The sequence below is a fragment of the Macaca fascicularis genome, chromosome 5, assembly GCF_037993035.2.
Source record: "Macaca fascicularis isolate 582-1 chromosome 5, T2T-MFA8v1.1".
NCBI lineage: Eukaryota > Metazoa > Chordata > Mammalia > Primates > Cercopithecidae > Macaca > Macaca fascicularis.
In genome coordinates this window covers 15,353,336-15,370,513 of record NC_088379.1, presented here as the reverse complement: position 1 = coordinate 15,370,513, position 17,178 = coordinate 15,353,336, and the positions used below count along the sequence as shown (strand labels likewise).

At 37.2% G+C, this 17,178-nt stretch overlaps 1 protein-coding gene across 7 annotated transcripts in view; it reads left to right on the top strand.

Moving 5' to 3' along the window:
• Nucleotides 1–17,178, top strand: part of TAPT1 (transmembrane anterior posterior transformation 1) — a 66,603-nt gene that overhangs the window by 33,516 nt on the left and 15,909 nt on the right. For all 7 annotated transcript variants that reach the window (XR_012434712.1, XR_012434713.1, XM_005554528.5 and 4 more), the window contains 5 exons: nucleotides 2,452–2,614; nucleotides 5,941–6,076; nucleotides 7,431–7,528; nucleotides 7,702–7,771; nucleotides 15,080–15,160. Coding sequence is in view for 5 of the 7 variants with exons in the window: in XM_005554528.5 (XP_005554585.3) it covers nucleotides 2,452–2,614; nucleotides 5,941–6,076; nucleotides 7,431–7,528; nucleotides 7,702–7,771; nucleotides 15,080–15,160 (548 nt within the window). In the remaining 2 variants the exon portion in view is untranslated. The remainder of the gene's footprint in view (nucleotides 1–2,451; nucleotides 2,615–5,940; nucleotides 6,077–7,430; nucleotides 7,529–7,701; nucleotides 7,772–15,079; nucleotides 15,161–17,178) is intronic.

The window sequence follows — 17,178 nt, the reverse complement described above, 5'->3', positions numbered from 1 at the left end:
GATGCCATCTAATACCAAAAGCTCTAAGTATAGTTTTCTACTTAAATTAGTTATCAAAATTATTTTTGTAATTAATACAAGTTAATACTACCCTACTTTTAGTTCGTATCATTTTCTTTAATTTATAAACATGATTTACAGTCTTTGAACACAAAAGCCCATGACTGTTGGTGATGTGTGACTTTCAATATATGCTGAGCTGTGCCACACTTCTGAGTGGGGGCTGGTGGCTCACCATTTGTTCCCTGCAGCCCAAGTGGAGACAGTCATACCAAGGCCAGGAGCTCACAAGTGTTCAAAATGTCTCCTCTTCTCAGTGTTTGGATGAGAAATATGTTTAAGGGATCAAGATCCAATTCTTGGCAGGTATAATAGGTCTTCCATTTTCAGTCTTGTAGGGATGGAGGCAGGAAATTACCTTGATATTCAGAGAGTCCTTGGCAGAGATCTGTGCTCTGGGCTGGTTGGCTGGGAGTTAGGAGATGAAGGGCATTCTTTGTTCCCTGAGGAGAAAAAGGTCTCTCTCTTTCTCTGTGGGAGAAAGAGGAACAGCATTGGATAAAAGAAAGTCATGGTGAAAGAGAAATAATGATAGAGATTGATCAACTTTGTCCTTGATGCAATTTTTCCCAAAGCCTTAACTTCAACTGCTAAGAATAATTTTACTTGGCTTTCCATACCCATCTTAAGTCGTGTGATCTGACTTAGACAAATTCTGACCTCTCTCTCGTTTAGGCTCATTGGTCCAGCCCAGTGTATGTCCAGCCACCTTTAGCCCTTGGTGAACAGTCTTCACAGAATTTGCCTGCTTTCAGAACTTCTGCAGTATCTTACATTCTGTCTGTAAATAGATCACCCAAATTCATATCTAACTGAAAACATCATACAGTGCACATTGTAGAAAGCAAGAATGAGTTTCTGTAACAACTGCTCACAGGATTGGTAGAGCATCATTGTGACTTTATAAAGCAATGTTTCAAGTAACAGTTTGGAAGATTTACAAATTCCTTGTTAAACTCCACAAAGATCTTTGAAAGAAAAATATTAGGAAAGAGCTCTGGAGAATATGTAGCCAAGGAATATCAAATACATTGGTGACTCAGACGGCCAATGGCCAGTTAGAAAATGAGCCCACCCCTGTATTGTTGCTTAGAACATCGTCACAATTGGTGGAAATGAAGAGATTCTGCAGCTCCTAAAAAAATATACTCGGGCTGTTTTATTGATTGCACTATGCATAAAAACTGCCAAAGCAAGAGGCAGCATTTTCCGTCCTGAGGAGTCAGCCTACGACAGGCAAAGAGAACGTATCTTTCCCATTCTTGTCACAAGAATTTTAAATCCAGTGGAAGAAATCTTAATTTCTTCTTTTCTAATGTATTTTTTGCTCTGTCTTATTAAGATGGTTCCTTTCACAATTTAGGTTTAGCTCCTTATACTCTAACCTCAGAAGTAAGGAGTGATTATTCTGCTCATATTAATTATGAAAAAAAATTTCGACTGAAGTCCCATAGGACTAACATCTGTAATACAAAAGCTGTCCTATAAACCAGTACAAAAAAGATAGGGAGTGTTCACATGAAATATAAATAACTGTTAAATATGTGGAAAGATGTTTAGTTTCCTAATGATAGAAATTAACGTTAAAACTACACTGTGTACAATTTTCCAGCAATGAGACTGGCAAAGATCCAAAAGTTAGTCGAACACTGTATCAGTGCCCTGGGCTACAGGCTTTCTCATGACATTGCTAGTTAAGGTATAAACTGTACCCTGTACAGCGGGCAGTTCAGCTGTTTCTGTCAAAATTTCAAGTGAATATAACCTTGGAATTCCAATTTCAGGAATTTATCCTACAGATACACTTTCATATATGAGACATGGCATGTACATTGCATCATGGCTTATAATTGCAAAAGACTACAAATCTGTCAGTGGTACGTTAAATAAGTTATAGTTCATCCACATAGTGGAACACTATGCTGCCATAAAAATATGAAGTCCTGATGAACTTCTATGGAATATTATGCCATTAAGTACAAGATGCAGAGCAGTATGCATAGAATGTAGCATTGTGTGAAAAGGGCTGATCCAGCAGGCTACATGCAGAGATTCATGATTAGTTAAAGGTTTATGCCATATGCCATAATGGTGGAAATCTGTTGCTCGAAAGCACCCTATCAGTAGATACCTGCCCTCTGTGTTCATTTGTTAAGATTGCCAACATCTAATAGTAATTCTCACTTAAAATCTTTATATTCTATACTTGGACAGAAGATTTTACACTGTCGAGTAGTCATGTAGTTTAACTTCCCTTGTTTGAAGTTTTTAAAAGATCAACATAATTCTTATTTTTACCTTTGTATGCCAGTGTATATCAAGTAAAGATTATTGGTTTTTGAGAACATACAGAGTAAAACTTATATTTTTATTACTACTTGTATGTTTCAGGGACAGACGTTTGCTTCAGCCTGCCCAGGTGTGTGACATTTTGAAGGGTGTCATTTTGGTCATCTGCTATTTTATGATGCACTATGTTGACTACTCCATGATGTACCACCTGATAAGGGGGCAGTCCGTCATCAAGCTCTACATCATATACAACATGCTGGAGGTAAGGACCTCGCTTACCCTGCACAGGCCTGGCCAGGGCACTGAGCTTCAAGTCTTCCAATTCTGAAGGTACCTGAGAGTCAAGAATGCTCTACCGACTCTAGTTGTGGTGCTTCTGGACTTTACTGTGCTATCATCACTTGGGGGCTCTTGTTAAACATGGATTCTTATTTAGGAGATCTGGGCTGGGTCTGGAGAATCTGCATTTCTCAGGCGGTGGGGCTCATGCTGCTGGTCTGGGGCACACCTCTGGTGGCAAGCCCGCAGGCATGGTGTGTCCTCACGTAGGCTGGGAAGAGTCTTGCTGCCCAGACATTTTAGAACCAGTACCCCCTTGAGTATCCAAATTGTCAAGTGCTAGGAAAATTAGTTTCACAACTTCGTTAGAAACCCATGCTAGAACTTTAAATTATGAGTTAAATGTTATGATTATGTGTATGTTTGCTATAAGAAATACACATTTTAAATTGCACATTTAAATTCAAATCTTTACATAGGGCAAATAAATCTAAGTTCCCTATTTTTGTAAGTACTTAATGTTTTTAGTACAATACGTCTCACTTAAAAGCATTCAGCATATGAAAATCTGCATTTATGTAAAAAGTAAGTTGAGCTGACATATATTCACTTTGCAAAAAACTGCTTTGCTTTATAAGCCAAATATTCATAAGTTTTTAAAATAGTAAGCTACCTAAGTTATATAATAAACTTTGAAATTCAAATTGCAAGCTGGCACAGTGGCTCACACCTGTAATCCCAGCGCTTGGGGAGGCTGAGGCGGGCAGATCACCTGAGGTTAGGAGTCCAAGACCAGACTGACCAACATGGTGAAACCCCGTCTCTAAAAATACAAAAATTAGCCATGCCTGGTGGCGCGTGCCTGTAATCCCAGCTACTCAGGAGGCTGAGGCAGGAGGGTCACATGAACCCTGGAGGTGGAGGTTGTGTAGTGAGCTGAAGTCATCCCACTGCACCCCAGTCTGGGTAACAGAGCGAGACTCCATCTCGGGATTGCATTTTTATATTTTATTTTTGGGGGGATACAAATAAGGTCTATTTATCTTTTTAATTAGCCATGAAGAGATTTTTCCTAGTGAGAGGACGGGTGGGGTGAGGGCTGCTGGCCTTTTTGCTCTGAAGCTGCATTGCTGTGGTAGATAAGGACTCTCCATCTCTTCAAAGAAGCCTTGGAGCTCTAGCCTTCTGGTACCTCCTAAATTCAAGACCAAGATGTTTTAAAACCATACCCCAGCTTCCTGATTCTAGGCTTGCTGCATGTACACTTTGCCCCACCAAGTAGGTTGCCTCGGGGTGGATGGGGACAAAGTTCCTGAAACAGAATAGCTCATCTTGTTCTCCCTTCCTTCTCATAGAAAGAGCCTAGACCTCATTCGCTATTCCCCTCTGCTCTCTGCCTTGCTCTTGTCACCGCTGCCCTTCTAGTCTCTCCTTCGTAGGCTTTCCATCTTAGGAGATTGGAAAGTGCAAGGGTTTCTCCCTGTCCCCTGACTTACAAAGCCCTCTCAAGGTAGTAGTAGTATTGTTACTAGAAAATAGGCCAAGAAAAAGGATCCATGAATTGCTGATTAAAATGATTTATATACGTATTCGCATTGTAGACCATAATTGATGAGGTGGCTTAAACACAGTGGATGAGAGTCCATGCTCTGGTCTAGAGGCAAACCACCTTTGACCAAATCCTAGTCCTTCCTTTATTACCTGGTTATCCTGGACATAGTTACTGTTGCTGAATATCTCTAATCCTCAGTTTCTCATCTGTAAAGTGGAGACACTAGGGAGATTATGAGGATTAAATAGACCCCACATAGAAGCGGTTTAGCACAATATCAGGCCCATGGTAGGAGCTCCCTAAATGGTAGCTGTTATTCATTCAGCAGATCTTTAGTTGGCACTTGCTGCATGCCAAGCATCTTAGATCCTGAATACTCACAGGTGAACCAGCCTATTCTCATGGAGCTTATATTCTACAGGTGAGAGATAGACAATAAACAAGGAGATATTAGGAAATGATATATTGTATGATGAAAAAGAACAGACTAACGCAGTAGAGACCATAGGAGCCACAAGAGATTGGATGGTCTGGAAAAGGCCTCTGTTAGGATGTGGCATTCAAACTGAATCCTGAATATCATGCCCTCCTTTTCTCCGTTTTATGTGTCACTTTTTTTTTTTTTTTTTTTTTTTGAGACGGAGTCTTGCTCTGTCGCCCAGGCTGGAGTGCAGTGGCCGCATCTCAGCTCACTGCAAGCTCCGCCATTCTCCTGCCTCAGCCTCCCGAGTAGCTGGGACTACAGGCGCCCGCCACCTCACCCGGCTAGTTTTTTTTTGTATTTTTTAGTAGAGACGGGGTTTCACCGTATTAGCCAGGCTGGTCTCGATCTCCTGACCTTGTGATCCGCCTGTCTTGGCCTCCCAAAGTGCTGGGATTACAGGCTTGAGCCACCGCGCCCGGCCTTATGTGTCACTTTTTACTTGTTATACTGTATTCAAGGAGATTGATACCGGAAAATATGTTTAGGAAGTAAATCTGCATATTTTATTCCATATAATAAACCTCAAAAAAATACAGTTAGCATTGTTTGCAAATATTAGATATGAGTAGGTCAAATGATATATTTGTCCTAAATTTGAATCCTGAGTTTGAATTTAAAGTGCTAAAACCAGAAGAACCATGTTTTTGATGTGCCCACCCCCCACCCTTTTTTTTTTAAATTTGTTGTTGTTGTTGTTGTTGAGACGGAGCCTCACTTTGTCGCCCAGGCTGGAGTGCAGTGGCGCAATCTTGGCTCACTGCAAGCTCCGCCTGTCGGGTTCAGGCCATTCTCCTGCCTCAGCCTCCTGAGTAGCTGGGACTACAGGCGCCTGCCACCAAGCCCGCCTAATTTTTTGTATTTTTAGTAGAGACAGCTTTTCACTGTGTTAGCCAGGGTGGTCTCAATCTCCTGACCTCATGATCCACCCGCCTCGGCCTCCCAAAGTGCTGGGATTACAGGCGTGAGCTACCGTGCCTAGCCAGATGTGCCCACCCCTTTTATTTTTGCCACTGTTTAAGACTTTCTTTGTTACAAATATAGCTAATTAGACAGTCTGATTGAAATTCTATACATATTTTAGCACTTACTATTTGTTAAAGAATAAAGAAATGTGAGTGAATAAGTAAACAAACATCTTCACTCTTCTTTAGCTTGCCTTCTACTAGGATTTTAAATCCTAGTAGATCTCCAGGATTTGAGCTATATCTCAATTTTAATGACATATTTAAGTGGAATATTAAGAAACATCTTACAAGTCATTTTTCTTTTTTAGGTAGCTGATCGTCTGTTTTCATCTTTTGGACAAGATATATTAGATGCTCTCTATTGGACAGCAACAGAACCTAAAGAAAGAAAAAGAGCCCACATTGGGGTGATTCCTCACTTTTTCATGGCTGTTCTCTATGTCTGTATCCTTATAGACTTACTGGAAATTTCCAACAGTTAATGCATAGTCTACCTTATTTTATTTGGTTAGCCATTTCATAGATTTAAAGACATATAGATAATGTATGTATCCTGGAGATTAATGTGAAATATCTGTGTTCTGTTGAGAAATTGGTTGTCATAATAATTGTAATTAATTTAAGGAGCCTCATGTATGCATTATTCTTTGAGCTGCTGGAAAACAGTTCTGTTTGCGGTGTAACTGATTATAAGGAAGAATTTTATAATAAAAAGGCAGCGTATTTTTATACATACATTATTTACATAGATCTATAATTTTTCATACTTATATTAGAATTTTTCTTGAAGTTATCTTTAAATCCAGGAATTCTTTTTTATAACCTTGGGCTTAAAATGCATAGAATTTATCTAAAAGTAAAATGTGAAATTGGTTGGAAGGAGTTTTGGTGGTTTTGTGTGTTTGTGTATTCATCCCTGGCTTAAAGCTTTTCTATTGGAGAGTAAATGCTTTATTATATAAGCAGTGTACATGTTTGTGTGTACCCCTACATATTTATAACACACGTTCCTGCTTTTAAGTTCCATGTGAAGTCAGGACTCATTCACAAGAATGTGTCACTTTTTTTTTTTTCCTATCTCTGTAAGAGTGACACTTGAAAGAAATTGGGTTAATACTTGGAAAGTTAAAGAACCAAGTGGGAAGATACCTGTGAGGGTAGAAGCTTGTTCCAGTTTTAATGGAGTAAAGCAGTTACCACTCTTAGATATAAATTAACTATTCTGTATGTAATACAAATGTAATTCTGCAGTTTATGGATATATTCAAAATGACATATGAAGAAGAATCTTAATTATCAGATATTTCTTACTATCTTACATTCCACATTTCCTGAAGAATCAGGGAAGAAAATCACTTCCAGACTTATAGTTTGTGCTTTCTTTTTTACATTGCAAATTATCTTAATTCAGAATGTGTATTTCTTAGTCTCTTCTTTCAGTATTTACCATAATTTAATCCATTTACTTAACAAACTTTTCTGAGGGCCTATTTCCTGAGCACTGTGCCAAGTGCCAGAGATACGGAAAGAACAAAACAACCCTGTTCCAAAGGATTCATGGTCTAAATAAATGAATATGTAGAGGTACATTTCCACTTTTGTTCATTTCATGTGGATATCCTGTCAAATTTTCATCAACTATAGCTAATAGGGAAATTATGAAGATAATACAATACTTACGTAGACGATTTAGAAAAGAAAGTCATCTTCTTTCTTTATTATTCACTTTCAAAATTTTGTAGTATTATCAGTAACAATATGAAAGCAAATTTAAGTTTTTTCCTTGACCTTCTATTAGTTTTGCATGCAATTCTTATAATGGTTCAAGCAACAACTCTCAATGTAGCTTTTAACTCACACAACAAGTCTTTGCTTACTATCATGATGTCTAATAATGTAAGTATGAGATTTATCTTACATTTTTGAAGTTATACGGACATTTCAGCTGCAATACTGTGGGTGGGATAAAATTCTTTGTTCTATATGTTGTTCTCCCGGAAGTTTTATAGGAAGCAAGTCCAGTTTTTAAACTGTTATAATCATAAAGATATTTCTGTTTACTGTTTCAGTTTGTTGAAATTAAAGGAAGTGTTTTCAAGAAGTTTGAAAAGAACAACCTCTTTCAAATGTCAAATAGTGGTATGTACGATTAGATTCTACTTGAAGTTCTGTGCGGTATTTTGCAGTTCATTCTGAAATCCTAATGGCACATTTTCTCTGGGCCACTGTTTCTTCAACTTAAACTGTACCTTCTCTTATGCTATCAACATCTTTACTAGGTTTTCTTATCTTTGGTTACTGTAATCACAAGATGTTTGAGATAAAAAATTAGAAACATTTGTGTAGCACCATATGATACTTTGAGAAGCTTCTTAATAATCTAGAAATTTCTCTGAAGTGGGTGGTATTATTCCATTTTATAGATGTGAAAACTGAAACACAGAGAAAATAATTTGACTTCTCCACAGTCACATAGCTTCTAGGAGAATTATGACTGTGAATCTCAGAATGTCTCTAAGTCCTTAGCTTTTTTAGTTATTATTTACTGCCTTCATTCTAATCCTAAAAAGTGTGAAGGGACAAAATTTTTTGCCTGGAGTCGGTGTCTTACATAGTTTTTGAAAGCCAGAGCAGAACAGTGTAGTGGATCATGGAGCCCTCAAGAACAGTCCCAGGGGCTCTACCAGGGAGTGTGCTCAGAGTCAAAAGTGTTTTCACAAGAATATGAAGACATTATTCATCTCTTCTGCCATGGTGACATTTGCACAAGTCATGAAAAAATGGTGGTGTTTTAGCATGAATCCAGACAGATGTACAATAGAGAGGATCCCTAAAGGAACCTGGCTTGATGTCCTTGAGGAAGGTGAGGCGTGTCACGGGGGAGGCGCGTGGGCTGGTTGTAGATAAGAGCACACATGGCTCATCCAAAGCAGTGCTTGTCAGAGTTTTTGCTTCTGGGACCCTTTTACATGCTTCAAAAAGTATGATGATCAGCTGGGCGCAGTGGCTCACGCCTGTAATCCCAGCACGTTGGGAGACTGAGGCTGGCGGATCACCTGAGGTCAGGAGTTCAAGACCAGCCTGGCCAACATGGTAAAACCCCGTCTCTACTAAAAATACCAGAATTAGCTGGGCATGGTGGCAGGTGCCTGTCACTCTGTAGCTGTAATCCTAGCTACGGACTCTACTCTGTAGCTGTAATCTAGCTACAGAGGGGAGACTGAGGCAGGAGAACTGCTTGAACCTGGGAGGCAGAGGTTGCAGTGAGCCGAGATCGCACCAGAGCACTCCAGCCTAGGTGACTAGAGCGAAACTCCATCTCAAAAAAAAAAAGTATGATGATCCCAAAGGACTTTTATTTATATGGATTATGTCTCTCGCTATTTACTGTATTTGAAATTAAAACTGGGAAGTTTTAATAAAAATATTACATGCTTACAAAAATAACATTTCAATAAAAGAGATATTTTCTAAAACAAATTAAAATTTAGTGAGAAGAGTTTCTCAACAAGTAATGCTGGAATAGTTGGATAAAGGTTAAAAAAAAGAACTTTGGCCCCTCCCCTGCCCAAGAAAATTAATTCATTGTGGTTCATAACCCTAAACATAAATGCTAAAATTATAAAACTTTTAGAACAAAATATAGGAGAATACATTCACAACCTTGGTCTAGGCAAACATTTTTAAAAACCACACAAAAAGTACTAACTATAAAACAAAAGAGAGAAACTGGACTTCTTCAAAATTAAAATGTAGGATCATAAAATTTAAAAAGTGAAAAGACCACCCACAGTACTAAGAGAAAAGATTTTGAGATGCATTTATCTGACGATAGATTTTTTTTTTTTTTTTTCTGAATATGTAACAAACTACCAATCAATAATGAAAGGACAATCCAGTTTTGAAATGGGGAAAATGCTTGAACAGACATTTCACAAAAGAAAATCTATAAATGTCCAATAAGGTCATGAAAAGCTCTCAGCATTATTAGGGAAAATGTCATTGGAGAAAGGCAAAGTAAAGCCATAATGAGATAGCACTGCACACCCTCCAGAGTGGCTGCTCTTGTAGCCTGACAGTACCACAAGTTAGTGAGGATATGGATTAACTGGCACTCATGCATCGATGGCGTGAGTGTAAAGTATTACAACTGCTGTTTTTGGCCATTTCTTACACAGTTAAATGTTCACTTGCCCTGTAATTCAGTGCCGAAAATATATTTTCTTAATAGGACTTGTTGCAAGAATTATTATGGCAGCTTTGTTCATGCTAGCCAAAAACTGGAAACAAGCCAAATACCTATCAATAGGAAAATAAACAAATTGTATATCCGTACCATAGAATACTACTCAGCAATTAAAGATAAAAGAGTGAACTCCTAATAGTGTCAACTATGTATGTCTCAGAAGCATTATGTTGAGCAGAAAAGCCAGACACGAAAGTGTACATAATGTATTTTGTTTATATGAAGTTTATGATCAGAAATAATTCATTTATGATGATAGGAATAAGAGAGGTTGCTTATTGGGCATTTGGATTGACTAAGGGGACTCAAAGGAGCTTTCTGGATGATGGAACTTCTTTCTATATTAAGGGCTTGGTGTCACAAGTCATGCACTGATCAGAACTCATCACATTATATATATTATATATACTTATATATATATACTTAAGATCTGTGCATTTCACTGTATGTAAATTTTACCTGTATATTAGACAAGGAAAATAATGGCATATGAATATGTTAAACAAGTTACAGGAGATTTGAAAACTAAGCAAGGAATGAAAAGAACAAATGGAAAACTCGAACATAAAGCCTAGATGATTCTATGAGGCCATGCTGGACCTGACTCTCAAAGCTCTGAGGGGCAGTTCGTGTTCTTACTTCTTATTAATGTTCCTCACCTTTCAAGTGCAGACTGCCAAGCGTCGTGAATTAGAAATGAAAGAGGAAGGAGGGAAGGTACTAAATTATAGAATACTTTGCTTCAGTAGTTAACCATGAGTAAATTGATTTAGCTGTAAGCATTTCATTTGTTGTAGAAACCATGGTTTTTTAAAATTAAGTCATATTAGTAACCTCCTTTGGGTAAGCACTCTTTATAGAGACTTAAACTAGACACGCAAATCTTAAGTTTTAAGGGTTTTCAATCCTTATGTATAAAAGCCTCAAAATTATGAGGAGGAAATTGTGAAATGTTTTTAACCTTATGGCCAGCGTGTTGATGTAATTAATACCCCTTTTCATTTTTATAAATGGGTTCCCCAGAATTCCAACCTCTTAGCTTATTAGAAAGATTAGGGATTCAATATTTGAGTTTTAAGAAAACGCTGGAAAAAAAATGATATAATGATCAGGTATGCATATCAGTTTACAAGAAATTTGGACTTTATTTTGGCTTAAAATGATTACTACTTAGCACCAAAAAAAATTACCTTTTGCTGTAAGCAAAGTAGCTCGTGTTACAATGCAAGGTGGTCTGCATTGTACCCTTTAAGAGTTTTGTAAGAAATTAACTTTACCTGGGCGAGGCACAGTGGCTCACACCTGTAATCCCAGCACTTTGGAAGGCCAAGGCAGGCAGATCATGAGATCAGGAGATCGAGACCATCTGCCTAACGGTGAAATCCCATCTCTACTAAAAATACCAAAAAAAAAATTAGCTGGGCGTGGTGGCAGGTGCTGTAGTCCCAGCTGCTCGGGAGGCTAAGGCAGGAGAATGGCCTGAACCCAGGAGGCAGAGCTTGCAGTAAGCCGAGATTGCGCCAATGCACTCCAACCTGGGTGACAGAGCGAGACTCCGTCTCAAAAAAAAAAAAAAAAAAAAGAACTTAAGAAAAAAAAATTCTAGGCAATCTTGCTAACATGACATGTAACATTCAGCTATTAAAATGGAAAGATCAGGAGTCACCAAGAGGTGCTTTTTGCTCTTGATATGAATATGTTGCCTCTTTCATATGCTTCAGTAGTAGTTACTTAATGAGAGCCAGTCAGCAGGGATACTCATGTTGGCTATTTTTTTCTTATGAATTTTCCTATGAATTTTTTCTCCATCTGAAGTTGACTTGCCAGATACATAGTGTAAGTTTTAGTCCTTCATGCTGGTTTAATAGAGAAGACTTCATGGAGAAATCTGAGAGTAACTTTACCCCTTTCAGTGGTAGCTCACTGTATATTTTCTTTGGAGGAATTGCCTGAGGACATGTGAAAAGTAGTTTAGTTAATAAAACCAGGTTTTTAACAACTTCTCCTTTTCTTCACTTCATTTTATCATAAGCATCAGCTGAATGTGGAACCCCAGTCTTTCTGGTTTGCATTCTTGAGATGAAGAATTTTAGGTAGATTTTTACCCATTGGTAATGTGAACTGTGCATTTGGAAAGGTCCTTCAGAAGTTAGGTTGTCTGGAGTAAGCTTATAGCTCACTTAACACTCTTAGAAGCCTGCAAAGCTGCAATAAATATGGATGTTTATTGGAAATAGTCACTCATTTTATATTTAAAATGTGACTGCAAATATGTTAAAGTATATCCCTGTTAGTGGTAATATAGCAAGGAAAAATCTGAATATCAGACATATTTAAAAGCATTAATACCAGTGTTTTTAAGCTTCTTGATAAAGGTTAGGAGAAAACATTCTTAGAAATTTTAATTTTTAATCAATGTAAGAGTTCAGTTCTAATCCGAACCCTGACTATTCTGAAGGTGAGATATGGTATAAATATGTTGCTGATTGCATTATTTATCTAATATATGTTAGATTATCAGTATCAGACTGTTATTCTCATAGAAATTTTATTTTTTATATCTTCTTTGGAGACACTTAAAATTTGGGTATTTTTTAACTCAAATTTTAAAAGTCAAATCTTGATTTTATAATGTCTATGTAAAATATTTAAATGTAAAAGTTGTGAAAGTGTAAGAATAAAACTTTCAAAAAATCTTCACATAACAGCCTCATCTTTATAGTTAGATATAGTTTTATATCTTTATCTTATCAAATAAAGATACAGTTAATTTTTATGGTGTCACTTTTTAATATTTAAGCTTGCCATCCTTCACATACTTCATCTTATAAAATTGCATTTATTTACCAAATTTATCCATTTTTATTAATCTCTTTTTTTGGAATAGTCTGCTTTTTTTTTGGAATAGTCTGCTTTTCTAAAATTTGTTTTGGGCTGGGCACAGTGGCTCACACCTGTAATCCCAGTACTTTGGGAGGCCAAGGCGGGCGGATCACCTGAGATCAGGAACTGGAGACCAGCCTGGCCAACACGATGGAACCCTGTCTACTAAAAATACAAAAATTAGCCAGGCATGGTGGCGCATGCCTGTAATCCCAGCTACTCTGGAGGCTGAGGTAGAAGAATCGCTTGAACCCGGGAGGTAGAGGCTGCAGTGAGCCGAGATCATGCCACTGCACTCCAGCCTGGGAGACACAGCAAGACTCTTGTCTCAAAAAAATAAGAAATCATAAAAAAGAAAAAATAAAATCTGTTTTGCCTTAAATATACGTTTAATGAGATAGGTTTTTCCCCTTTCATCAGTATCCTTAGAAATGAAATTATTGCAGATTTTCTCTATACTTGCAGCTGCCATGTGCCCAAAAATCAAATACAGCTAGATTAATTCTACGGTAGTTTCGCTTTGTTGTATTAGAGTTTAGAAAAGTTACTTTGGCTCTTTTCAAATAGTGTTTTAAATTTCTCAAGGTCATTTATTTTCATATAATTCTGTAATGAAACAAGTCTATATTACATATTCATGTTTGGGAAGTATCAAAAATAAATACGTTTCATTGTTAAATTCATTTATGGAAATTAGAAAGGACTTAGCACACATATAGGTACAGCTTGGTGAATAATTCTACAGAATTCCAATTAAAGATACATTGGCAAATTTAACCCCATGAATTAAGATCCACAGTTAGCTATAGTAACAAAGAATATATTTTGTGTCAGACTTTGATGGAACTTATTCTAGGGCAGACTTTTCTTAGTTTCCTTTAACCTGTATCCTCTTTTGACGTCACAGAATAAATTAAACATGTGATCTAGAACGAATCAAAACAGGTGCGCCTGAAAACTCCGCGTGGACTTGCTCCGGAGGTGCCCTGCCTCCTAAGGAGGCATCTCAGTGCTTGGTACCTTGAGACTTACTGTGCCCTGAGCTCACACTCCAAAATGCGGTACTGCATAATGAATGGTGCTTCAGCTTTGGAAGTAGGAAGCAAGTAGTGCCCACTGGGCTTTGAGGGAGCGAAGGCACAGCTCAGACCCATCACTAATAAGGAGCTGAGCTACCCTGAAAAAGAAGGTACCAGCAACTGACTGGAAGAGCTTAAGGATGTAGGGAAGGTACAGAGAGTAAAGGCCAACTCGCTTATAGAGAAGGAGGTTTTGCTGTGGAATAAACGTTTTTAATCACATTGCTAGAGAATAGTGAGGAAAGGTGGAAGTAAAAAAAGAGAAGCAAAGACAGTCCCGTGAATTACATCAGGATGAAATTGAAATTCAGAGCACTTATAGGAGGCGTGCCATGGCTGAATGATATGGGTAAGGCTTGCGATTACTGAGGCATTGGGAAAGTAGGGAAATGACAACAGACTGTAAAAAAACTTTTGAGTTGGGTTGTTATATGAGTGATTGTTTCTAGTCACAGCCCCCACTGTTACACAGACACACATACATGGGTGTGCCACTCTTAACTGCAGACAAATTTATTTCATCCCATTTCTTGATTACATAGTATCTTAGACTATGAGAAAGTTAACAGCTTAAAAAGTGAAATGTGTACACTGGCCTTTAGCAATAATTCAGTGATTTGATTTTATTAAATTCATTCCACCTAATCTCAGCACATAGTTATTAGTTTATAGTAAATATTATGAAGCCCAATTTGGGGTTATTTTCCCTCAAGTTTTACCTACACCCCAAGAAATGCTATTGTAATAGCAGGATTCTCTCAGCTAAAGGACTCATAAGTTCAGTAATTGTGTACTATTTACCAGATTGGAAGTAGTCTGGGATTTTATACAGGAATTTTATTACCCAAAGTCTTTCATTTTACTCTTTGCTTCTATTTTTTCTTCTGTAAAATGGAAACAGTTGTCATATGTCCCCAAAGATCATTGGAGGAATCTAATGACCCAGTCTGAGCAGTTTGATGGTTTGAATACTTCTTGAAGTTTATAGAAAACTGGAATTTCCATACTAGAATTATGTTGGCAAAAGAAGTCAGTGACTTACCAAGATAACACCAACCTATATATATATGCACACACATATATACACACATATATATATAAAGTTGTATATTTATGGACATTTATACATTGTCTAATAATTTCATCATGTTCTGGCTAAAAGAATTGTTTCCTATATGTACTTTATTGTGTTGTTTATATACACTACAGTACTTATATGTTGATTTTTTTTTCTTTTAGATATTAAGGAACGATTCACAAATTATGTGCTTTTACTAATAGTGTGTCTAAGAAACATGGAACAGTTTTCTTGGAATCCAGGTAACTCTCTCTTAACAAAACAATGTCTTATAATTTTCCTTCTAAGCCAAAATCATTCTTTTACACGGAATAAAATGAATATTGCAGAAAGCTTCAAAAGACTTTGGCTGTTTTACTGTTTAGGTGTTGGAGAAACAATCATCTGTCACATAATGACATTTCAGTCAACAATAGACCACATATACAATGGTGATCCCATAGTTTCTAATGGACGTGAAAAATTCCTGTCACCTAGTCTCCTAGTGTGCTTTTCTGTGTTTAGACATGTTTGGATACACTTACCATTGTGTCACGGTTGCCTGTAATATTCAGAATGATAATGTGCTGTACAGGTTTGTAGCCTAGGAGCAGTAGGTTATACCATATAGTCTGGGTGTGTGATTATACCATCTAAGTTTGTGTAAGTACCCTCTATGATGTTCACACAATGACAAAATTGACTAAAAACACATTTCTTAGAATGCGTCCCTGTTGCTGAGCGACACATGACAGTACCTGTTTCAGTAGAATGGATTGGGTATGTTTTCTGTGGTGTGGTGGGATGCTGTCATTTTCTATAAACCCCTCCGTGTCTCTGGAGCTGTATACTCAGTAGGTGAGTGCACCCTGTTATACCCGGCAGTTCTGAGCCTCTCTATTTTTAACTGTAGTGTGCTTTAGTTACCTAAATCCAGAAAGATCATTTTCATCTTAGGGGTTGACCAGAAGAACCTTTGCTCTTCCCTAACATTTATCTTTTACCCATCGATTAGCATTTTAAGTAGGGATAAATTAAATATAAAGTAAGGTGGAAGTTTTGCAACTTAGGTGTATCTCTAAATTCAGGCTGACAGGAAATTGTCAACATTCCATGAATTTTCATTATCCATTCAGTTAGCAGACATTCACTGAGCATATGCTAGTTTCTAGGCACAAGGGCAGGCACTGTGGCAAATGTAGAAAATACTAAGACATTTGTAGGACTTACAGGCTAATTAAGGGGAAATGGGTAATTATAATGCTGAAGTGAGCTAAGTGGGAAATGATCAATTTCTCAGGTATCTCAAGTAATTTAGAGTTTTTGTTTGAATATCTGATGTTTTTGTTGGAATCTCATTCTTAAAGGATGAGACCATGTTTTAGATTTCATTTATTACTCCCAATATTATATATGTTATAGGCATTTATTAACTTACTAATTTATTTTAATTCATTGGTAATTTTCAAGTAACTGAAAAATCAAAAACATATAAAATGAGAGATATGCTCTTGGAGATACATTTTCAGAAGTTTTTTTCGTAGAGAAACCATAAGATTAAATGATATCTGACAGCAGCTGGAGTAGGTAGGCTACCTGGCTTGTGGTAGAAAAGCCTCTTCCTCCACACACACAGCTAGATTCATTGAGTACCCAGATTTTTTTCAGTGAATGGTGGTATATTTCTTTATAACTAAGTCACCTAACAGGGTGTCCATGAAGGGCAGAGTGGGTATGTGTCACTGGTTCCAGTAGAGTACATGTAGGATCAGCAATTCCCAAAGCTGAGTGGTTAAAACAAAAGACAAACAGTCTTTATGCCTCCTAGACAGCTGGATATTTGAAGTCATTCTCATTTATACTGTGACTTTTAATAAATTATCTTGCCTCCTTTATTACTGCTATGGCAGATAATACGATAAAAGGAACACTTGCTTTTATTGATGAATTCACCATTTTCACTCTTTTTTTTAGGTTTATTAAAATTTCTTTTAAAAAAAAAACCAACGAAGTGCCATTTATGGAACGTTGCTCTAAGTTCTCAGGGTCATGAGGAATATAAAAACAGCACTAGCCATTTTGTAGGCTAGGAATATTGCTGTGCACCATTATCTTGTTTAGTTCTCATAATAATTAAGTGTAGACACTTACTATCCTTACCTTGTGGTTGAGGAAGCTGGAATTTAGCTAATTAAGAAACTTGCCCTTTGCCAGTGATGTTGATTCAAAAAAAAACTTGCCCAAGGTCATATAGCAGTTAGTAGCAGAGCTTATCAGAGAA